The 9,508-nt window shown below is 38.8% G+C and overlaps 1 protein-coding gene across 1 annotated transcript; it reads right to left on the minus strand.

The window, feature by feature from the left end:
- Nucleotides 1-2,683: 2,683 nt before the first annotated feature.
- LOC131784502 (protein Wnt-8b-like) lies at nucleotides 2,684-7,580 on the minus strand. Its single transcript, XM_059101313.2, has 6 exons — nucleotides 7,475-7,580; nucleotides 5,627-5,758; nucleotides 5,369-5,405; nucleotides 5,048-5,204; nucleotides 4,436-4,680; nucleotides 2,684-3,742 (listed from the first exon to the last, which is right to left on the minus strand). The coding sequence occupies exons 2-6, from the start codon at nucleotides 5,713-5,715 to the stop codon at nucleotides 3,335-3,337; spliced, it is 936 nt and encodes a 311-aa protein (XP_058957296.2). The 5' UTR covers nucleotides 5,716-5,758; nucleotides 7,475-7,580; the 3' UTR covers nucleotides 2,684-3,334.
- Nucleotides 7,581-9,508: the final 1,928 nt, after the last annotated feature.

Consider the following 9,508-nt stretch of genomic DNA (forward strand, 5'->3'; position numbering starts at 1 on the left):
AATTTTTTTAAAACTGAATTAGTGAGCAGCACTCTGCGAACAGTAGTTGTAAAACTTATTTATTCTCCGACGCGTTTCGTCTCGCAAGTTTTAGTTTTACAAGTTAAAACTAAACGCCTGTATTTATAAGCGGCTATACGGGGGCCAATGACCACAGAGGCTTGGCCGGACATACGAACAGGAACAGGCGAAGTTGTTAAAAAAATGAAAAATTTTAGCTAAAACCGTGGCCCCCAGATATTTTCAATTTTTTTTACAACTTCGCCTGTTCCTGTTCGTATGTCCGGCCAAGCCTCTATGGTCTTTGGCCCCCGTACAGCCGCTTACTATGGCTTATAATAAATTCAGGCGTTTAGTTTTAACTTGTAAACTCCCTGAAGAAGTCTACGACAGTTAGACGAAATGCGTCGGAGAATAAAGATTTCACCTTCGATGTAACTGTCACTGTCATCAACACTGACACTGGCAGTGGCACTGGCAATGGCAATGGCAATGGCAATGGCACTGCCTCTGTCTCTGCAACGGTCGTATGGTTCAAAGCTTACCTGACAAACCAATGGTGTTCTCTCTAAACCCCATTCAATATATTTTGGTGTCCCACAGGGCTCAATACTCAGTCCATCACATCTTTTAGTATCTATTAATGAGTCTCCCATCCGCCGTTCATCAACGAGAAATTACACTTTATGCTGATGACTCTTCTATAGTGGTAATCCAATCGAAGTAATCGAGTCTTACTTGTCTGCTGACCTAAGCGATATCATAAACTGGCTGGATAGTAACTCTCTGTCTCTTAGTTACTCTAAAACCAAAGTGATGTCTATAGCAATCCACTGAAGGCTCGAGAGAGAGAAAGCAACTTATTTACATACAACCCTTTATTTAAGAATAAGAGATAACATTTCCTATCATTAAGTCATCATTTGCAACACTAGTACTAGGATATGGGGATTAGTCTTACAGTCTTATTAACTTCTCGGTGACTCAGCTATAGTGAAAAAACATCAACAATAACCATGCTAAAGTAGAGTGAACATCGTAGGATCCTAGACGTCGTTACCATTGCATTTTAACGTCAACTTGAGATTGCAAATAGAACCAAAATTCGTTATTTGCCCCTGACCATTTCGTTACACTGGCTCTTCAAAAATGTAAATAACAGAAACACCACCTCAAACTTCTTAGCACCTCTCTTCCTTCGTTCTTTTACTCAAATATGATCTAGATCACTCTTCAGCCTCTAGATGTTTGTCGCACATGAGAGAGGAATTTAATCGTTTTAGTTAATGCAGTAAAATTTCCGTGTTGGGGTTTGACTCACAATCTCGATTCATTGTATGCTAAAAGATTAACATATAAGATCATGAAGGAATTCGATTGAAGCCCTGTTCTACCACTTTGCGATGTCCCAAAAATCTTGAAATGCAAGGATCTTAAATCTATTTCTTAGATTCCCCAGTGCTAATCTAACGGCCGCCTCATAAATTTACTATTGTGGAATTGGGAATTCTGCCATCCTCTATACGATGGGGGTGGCCTAGCTAATGGAGACAGCGCTGCCCAACATGGACAAGAGACCAGCGCGGGACAGGAATTCCGTGTTGGACACTTTGTCCGTCTACGATATGCCCAGGATGCAGCGAATGCACCGCTAGTGGAAGGACTTCATGCAGTCTCTTTTCCTGCATGGCATGTGTCGTCCACTTTTCACTTCGATATAGCAGTTTGCTGATAATACAGGCGTTGTACATTGCTATCTTCGTCTTGACGGAGAATTTGGAATTCTCCCACACTCGCGTGGTGAGGCAAACGAATGTGGTTGCTGCTTTTCCAATCTCTATGTCCAGGGAGAAGTTGCTGCTGATAGTGGACCCCATGTATGTGATCTACGGCTTCGAACTTCCAGCTATGGGTTAAATAATTCCCTCAATAGCTAACACAAATAAGTTTAGATTGGTACGCTACAGAATCACTAAATGGAGATTTGATCGAAATTGGGTAAAGGGGCCACTTAAAGGTTCGTGAAGTTCATGTTTGTTGTTAACAATCCGTATCTTGGCCATCTTTCTTTTGCCTCTGCAACAAACCAATTACTGTAGGACTAGAGGGTATATCTCTGTAGTTCATTTTCTTCGAGCCTCTCAGTTAAACGTGACTGGATCAGTTTTTAGGCTGATGATATGGGCTGTGTTCAAGGAGTCTTACTATTCGGGCTTCCTGTGGAAAGGCCCAAGTTTAAATTCACCCTGCGGTCATCGTCTGTCTTCTTCAGAGGCATTTATGGCGTCTCTGCGCAGACAGTGATTATCAGGCTTCATAAATCATAAACAAGTAACTGTGATTTTAGTCTCATTCTCTTCAGAATGCCTTGAAAAGTGCAGGCTAAGGGGTCTTACACTGGTCGAAAGCATTCAGACTCATAACGAATTATTGCTAAATTAATGTCACTGAAAGCTGGATCGAGCGAGAAGGTAGTCCTGAAGACTTGGGTAAGGACGTTTCTTCTGGTTACCAAGATGGAATTAAAAGATCATCGTTGATCATCTCGGTAACCGAGCGGAGATTTCCACTGAAATGAAAGGAAGGTGAAATTTGCACCGCTAACAGTGCCAGCTATCGCGCTCATATGAAGAGGCTTACGTGTTAATCACTCATAATGGTAAATTTTTCGAAAGAGACAAGATATTTTTCAAAACCATTTTTGTTCATTTATTATTCAGTTTTTCCCAGAAGAAAAAGTTTTAAACATGGCCAACACATATTTATCAGATGTGCCTCGTCATTAACTGTTCGATTAAACGAAAACTAATCGATTTTGGTTTCGTTTACAAAAGAGCATACAAATACAACTTTTCTAAAAGATTTTTTTCAACAGATCTTTTGCTGCACCTCTCTAATACTGCACATTTTAATACAAAATTACGAGAGGACAGAGGGATTCTTTAAATAGATATAAGGGACAGGGTAAAATATTTCTACTAAAATTCTTAACAACAAGCAGTACAGCTTGTTACAAAGTGTGAACTAGTTGTGATACTCTAACGCCATGCGAACAAATCCCTTCAATTAACAATCTAGTATTGTAACCACATGTACTTCCCTCTTGGAAAGCGGTCGACGTATGCGTTTCTAAGCACTCTAAAGTTCAATAATATTTGGCTATATAGACCTGATAATATAGCGTAAGTCACAAATGTGGGTTCATTGTATCACTAAAATCTACAAGCGATGGATTTAGGAGCCCATCAAGAAGAACCTGACCTAAAAGACTAAACCTCGACGACTTTTTCTCATTAAAATTGCCTTGACCACGTAAGGCCAAACGATTAATTTCTCAATTTAAACTTTTGAATGGGTGGACTGTTTTCTTCTCCATGCAGACTGTTACTGTATATTTTTCTGGACTCATTCGCTGCTCTCTCCGGAGTTTCAGGCCACATTTTTTACAAAGCAATCTGCATTGGCGTGTTTTTGTGCCATCATTTCCGCAGACTCTTCCTTTCAAGCCTGGTGAGCCAGTGGTCACATCGTGTACGCAGTAATCAGGCGACGGATCCCAATAAGTGAGTTCTTGCATATTATTTCGTTGGAAAATCCCTCCAATATCGAGCTGCTGTGCCTTGCTCGTCTTGTTGATGGCAGAATGATATTTATTTTTGAGTTCATTTGCGACGTCTTGAAAATTGTAACAATTTCTAGTCACTCTGCCAAGACAATTACGATTATAATTCGTCTTGAAAACCTGTTTGGGTATGAAAAACACTGGTCAGAATAATCAGTGGTATTTAAGAAACAAACCATAGCTAAGTGTCAGGACTGGATGTATTGGAAGCTGATGAGCAATCAATTTTGTAACGTTTGAAAAGTTTCGCCAATATCTACGAGTGTTACGCGGGTGTCATTGCCAGAGAATATGTCAGTAAAGGCGGTGTTTTCTCTAGAAACAAAGGAATGCGGGATTGTGCAGGATTAAAGGATTAAAACAATTGTTTATGCCACTCATTTTGATAACACATCGCCAAGCTGGAACACTATTCTACGCTTCCGGTCCCACAAGAAAGACCCTAATATGTAATATGTAAAAAAACACCCATATCCTGTTTAACAGCACACAACCCCTTAGGTCAAATGAATTCCTCCTCCCTACTCCGACACAGAAAATTTCAGTTAACTGGCAATGTGGTCATTGAGTAATTTTTCTCAAACAAAAAGGCAGAAAACTGGATGTAACGCACAGTTTGAAGAGGCGTCGCGTTTCTATCGATTCTTCGAAAAGTATTTAGCATGTAACATGTACATCTTTGTCACTGTCCCACGATCGAAAGAGATAAATAGATAGGTATTTCCGACAATAAAAAGTTGCAGAAAATGATATGTAAGTGGGCAAACAACATTAAATACAGTAAACGAATAAATAAAATACGAAAACATTAACCTGTATTCCCACTTTTTTATTGTCTTTGTCGATTGTTCTTCGTTCGTCGTTCCCTTGTCGTTCAGTTGCTAGGAGACTCAGCGTCATCTTCTCGGCAAACAACAGTTTTTCGCTGCATCCACGCGATTGCCGTCTTTTTTTGTTGCAACTACATTCGGTAATTTTGTTTGCATCGCACTTGGAAAGGATTTCTTGAAGGATGCCAGCGGTGGTGATCGCATGTAAAAACGCTGTCTCCTTATTGGCTACAACAGAAAGGGATTGGATGTTTGGGATATAAGTTCAATAGCAAAAGATATTTGAACAAAGGGAATAATACCTATTTTAAATGGGTATTCTCTTGGTGTAAAAAGAATAATAACCAATCGCTGCTTAGATTCACGTTCACGTGACATGTTACTGAGGCAACAATAATGTATTGAACATGGTGTCGGAAGGCCAAACCACACTGTGTTATTGTTATTAATATTTAGGTCCAAATAAGAAAAAAGAGAAGGATCTGGAAATAGAAGCCTGAAGAAGAACCTTGAATATCTCTGATGTATTGAATCAAGCTCAAAAGAGGCAAGTCACTTTGCCTATGATGCATGAAATAATCATCAGAAAACCTACCGTAAGGCAGAGTTGTAAGAATAAAGTCAGGTAATTCTCCAGTCACGCTTTCGTTATAAAAGCTACAGTCCCAGACCTCGTCCTTAAAAAGCCGTCGGCATTCCTTCAGACCCCTGTTGACTCCGGCTCTCATGATGTTCTTTTTGATGGAAGCATCCTGAGTTTTAAAAAAAAAAACTAGATAAGTATAAAACACCTTGGTAATGATATTCGAACAGACGATTAATAATTCAGTCGCCATTCCTTCTGCCGTAAGGAGACTAACCCTTTTATGATCTCAGTTTTAAATAGATCAGAAATAATAACCTGAAAGCAACAAACCTTTATGGAATTAGCGATGGTTGATCCTGAGTCAGCTCTGCCAAAAAAGGGGAAAACATTATTTTGACTGGGAAAATGTAAACAAATAAACTGAGATTAGATATAGCGACTCCATTTAGCTTAGTCATGCCTAAAACTATCGTCGGTCTCAAAGAAACAAGCCTGGGCAGAAAACTGGCATTGCAATTCGGCATAATTTATCTGAATTGATAATTGCTGATTCGTTGAATTCTGATAACATGAGCATGTGTGACCTACCTTTTGCTTTCTGTGCTTGTGACCATAAGTAAGAAAGCCAATGTGAATATGATTGCTGGGAATATCATCGATAAACTCATCTCTGACATCTCGAAGTTCACTCGAGCACAAATTGTTGTAAAATAATTTCAGCTAAAAAAAGAATAAAAAAATATATAATCAATTCAATAAAAGGGGCGAGAATTCTCTTAAATCCAGTGAACTATGTCCGACAAGACTACGCTTTATGTCTGGAATTTTCAGGTGATTTGGAAGCAAACCTGTGAGGGTCTTCGAGTACAGATTGATTCAATAAATTCGACCTCTAGTTCCTCATATTTCCGTCAAACCTGTTACAAACTTCACGACACAGTTATCACGTGAGCAGGAAGGCTTTGAAACTAACGAACCAAAAGGTTCATTGCGAAAAAATCATGATGATAAATGAAAAAGAGCCGAGGTGAGGTTTTTCTCAATCGTGTTAGTGCTCCAGGTCTGGTAAGCGCCTTCAGCTATGTTAATTGCTCAGTATGGTGTTCAGGATGGTTGTTTTTCATTTCTAAAACCCTAAAAGTCAAGCTAAATTAATTTGATCTTTGATAAAGTTTCGTCCAATAGTTTTCTTTCCATGCAGCAAGTCAGAAGACAATATCAATTAAAATTGAAATCAGCTTAACAATAGTATTAACAACATTAAAATGAGTTGTTTTTCAGTTCCATCTGGAATAAAAGCGATCGATAGATCAAATTTCTTGTGTATATTAACTGAAATCTCAAAACTCCATCCTATATTGAGAGTGTCACATATTTTATCCGTCAAACAATGAAACCTTCGTGGAAGTGGGTATGCTTGTCATAAACACTTCAGAAAAAATTGGATTGATGAAAAGTATAAAAGATAAACGAATGTATATAATAACTGACTCTAATGCACTGGATTGTGAAACCACAAATTGCCTTAGTTTTGATTCTTCCCGCAGTTTACGAGGAGAAAAACACATTCAAGTGGACATATCGGTTACACATACTTTGAGGTTAAGTTTAAATTTAGTCAGAACCCGTCACATGCACTCGTTTCGACTGAAGGAGTCTTAGTAAATACTTGACTTTCGATAATAGCGTCAACAAAAATGGTTCAGGTCTATCATTTTCCTCCAAACAATGCCTCGATTCTTGAGCTTACACAAACACTATTGTGCTTTGTCTAGAGCTTGACGGGCTTGTCTCTACCCACGAAGCGGAAAGGTCGGAAGTTCACAAAGTCTGTAGAGCTCTTTATGACTACTGTTGGTTTCACAGTGATCGCTAGCACTGAAGGAAGAGGCATCATACATTTCACAACGAAGTCTACAGACCTCCAGCACGTTCGGTTTAATTGTAGCCACGATTACCTTAACATCCATCTTGAGATACAGATATCACGAGTATTTTTTGGAAAAAAATGACTTAAAGAATCTGTTTGAGGAAAAAAAAATCCATAGGTTCGCTTTCGGCAGGAAACCAGAACAGCCTAATCTTAATAATTTTTTGTTGAGAAGACCAGTTAATTTTTACGTCCTTGTGGTTCCTTTTAAAACCATACCCGTTTCAAGACTGTAATTTTCAAAAACAACAGTCTCTCCAAAACGACTTAAGAGCCACAAGCTCTAAGACGGCGCAGAACTACAGAGCTTATTTTGGATTGCATAGTTTGGATTTCAGCTACAAAGAAATAGGAATTTACCATACATCAGAGTTCCCTGAAGGAGTTACAAAATATTTCGAAAAATTTATGATTGCTTTCCATGCCAACGAATCTAGAATGCTCAAAAAGAGATCGGCAATAATCACGGGGCTGCAATAAGTCAAACTGTAAAACTAAATACCTACCAATATAGGTTGTCAGTGTTTTGATTGGCCTTGCAGTCCGGCTGCAGACACAGTTCCCGAGAGCTCTGCTTCTTCGGACGTCTAGCACACAAAGTTTGTAGAGTCGACAGAGCACTCATTTAAGTAGCAACCCGTGAAAATGACAGGAAGAGATTATTTGGGAATTATTTGTGATTTTTCTTTTGTGGTTAAGCATTATTCATGATTCAAGAGGATATCACAGGATACTTTGGACTTTCCCAAGGACATAACTGACTTTAAGGCACCAAGTTTCTAAATCATAAGCTCCTTTATTCATTTCTGATGCATACGTTAAGCTTTTGCACTGACGTAAAAAAACAACTGTAAATAACAATCGAAGGAGTTAGAAAACACGTCCGAAACTGATACATTCACAACTCTATTATTTTACGTTTGGACAGCGCCAAATGCACACGAATAATTTCATACACACACACCAAACAGTATGACACCCAAGGAAATATTGGTGACCAATTCTTTTCGCTAGTTTTTGATAGCATGTTTGTCACGTTTTCGCATTTTATTCCGTGTGGATAATGACATACAAAGAAATTTCTGCTGAGGCAATTATGGCAAATGCGGATTTCCAAGTCAAAACGTGCGCTCGTCAAGTCAGGAGCAATATATGACGTCTACAAACAGCCAGAAACAGTGGGAAAGAAGGGAGGATCAGACTTATTCAAACGAGATTAATTGAAAAATAAGGACCAAAGCCAATCATAAATCACTATTTTGATCACGCTGCTGAAACGGCGTTTTCAACGATGAGAAAACTGGCAAACTGAGTAACAGCGAAGTGGCAAAGCAAATAATTGCTGTCAAGAGTTAAGCGTAAGGCCAGAATTCGTTTTACAATATCCAAGAAGGAAACGCGCACTCTCGATGATTCATTCTTCGCTTATGTAATCGACGACGCAGAAATAAGATTACAAATGGAGAATAGGAGTACTGTTGTGTATCTTGCAGACGCGACGGACGTGATGATAATGTGGTTTTTAAAACGCTTTATTGTATGGGCACTGATTTCAGGGCATGACCTTTTCATCGCTTACTGTACGTAAGGGTCCATGTCAAAAATAGATTTATTAGCAATTATCATGGATGCCGCCAAGCACGATTTCAATTTGATTGAGGCAGTTTTGCCTATTTACTTGATTTCATCGTTATGATTTTATATCTCACCCATACTTAAGTAACCCCAGGCACCAATTAGTAAACGTATGTTGTTGACAGCTTCGTGGGACTAACATTTCCTCTGGAAACGTGCAGATCGCCATAAACATGTTTGTCAACTTCTAATTACGTCAAGAAATACACGAATTGTTAGAACTTGTTTTATTTTTAACTCATAATTTGAAATAATCCTATTGTTCCAAGCCAATTTGTCCACAATGTTTAAGTGGGAAGACTCTTAGCCACCCTAAGTATTTTCTACCTAAATGCTGCGAGTCCAAGGAAAAACATTTCAGGACAATAAACATGTCTTCACCTTACATATGTAAAATTTCTAATGCTATTCTAGAAGAACTTTTTTAAAACTGAAAGATGCCAATTCTCATCAGTAGAAACTGGCTGAAATAAATATTCTCCCCTAGAGTAAGAAAGATGGGAAATTTTGAGCCAGATCAGAAAGAAATAGAGAGCGGGACACAGAAAAACTCGAGGAATCGAACCTTTACCGCTGAGCCACAGAGACTCTATGTTGAGCGAGGCCCACTACGAAGTTCATATGTGACACGCGTCCTGCCATGATACTGCTAGGATCGGCGATATCGATAACGTCATGCTGCAGCTGGCTACAATGCCACGACCACCGGTTACATTTTTGTGCGAAAAATTATGGATATTCACTCGAACTTCTTTCTTCCAAACTTGGTAAAAATGGTCGATTTTTTACCTCAGACACGACAGCGCTATTATAGAAAGAAGACAAAAAGACGAAAACTGACGGTTCATCTCTGATCAAATTCCAACAGAAGCATAATATTTCACATTATGCTTTCCTTTCAGTAT

Source organism: Pocillopora verrucosa, chromosome 5 (genome assembly GCF_036669915.1).
Source record: "Pocillopora verrucosa isolate sample1 chromosome 5, ASM3666991v2, whole genome shotgun sequence".
NCBI classification, from domain to species: Eukaryota; Metazoa; Cnidaria; class Anthozoa; order Scleractinia; family Pocilloporidae; genus Pocillopora; species Pocillopora verrucosa.

Excerpts from the sequence above, each read along its gene's own strand:
- LOC131784502 (XM_059101313.2), bottom strand. The coding sequence starts at position 5,715 with ATGTCAGAGATGAGTTTATCGATGATATTCCCAGCAATCATATTCACA. Across the intron at positions 5,205-5,368 it reads CCATCGCTAATTCCATAAAG|GATGCTTCCATCAAAAAGAA; the intron begins GTTTGTTGCTTT and ends TTTAAAACTCAG. Across the intron at positions 3,743-4,435 it reads ATAAAAAAGTGGGAATACAG|GTTTTCAAGACGAATTATAA; the intron begins GTTAATGTTTTC and ends ATACCCAAACAG.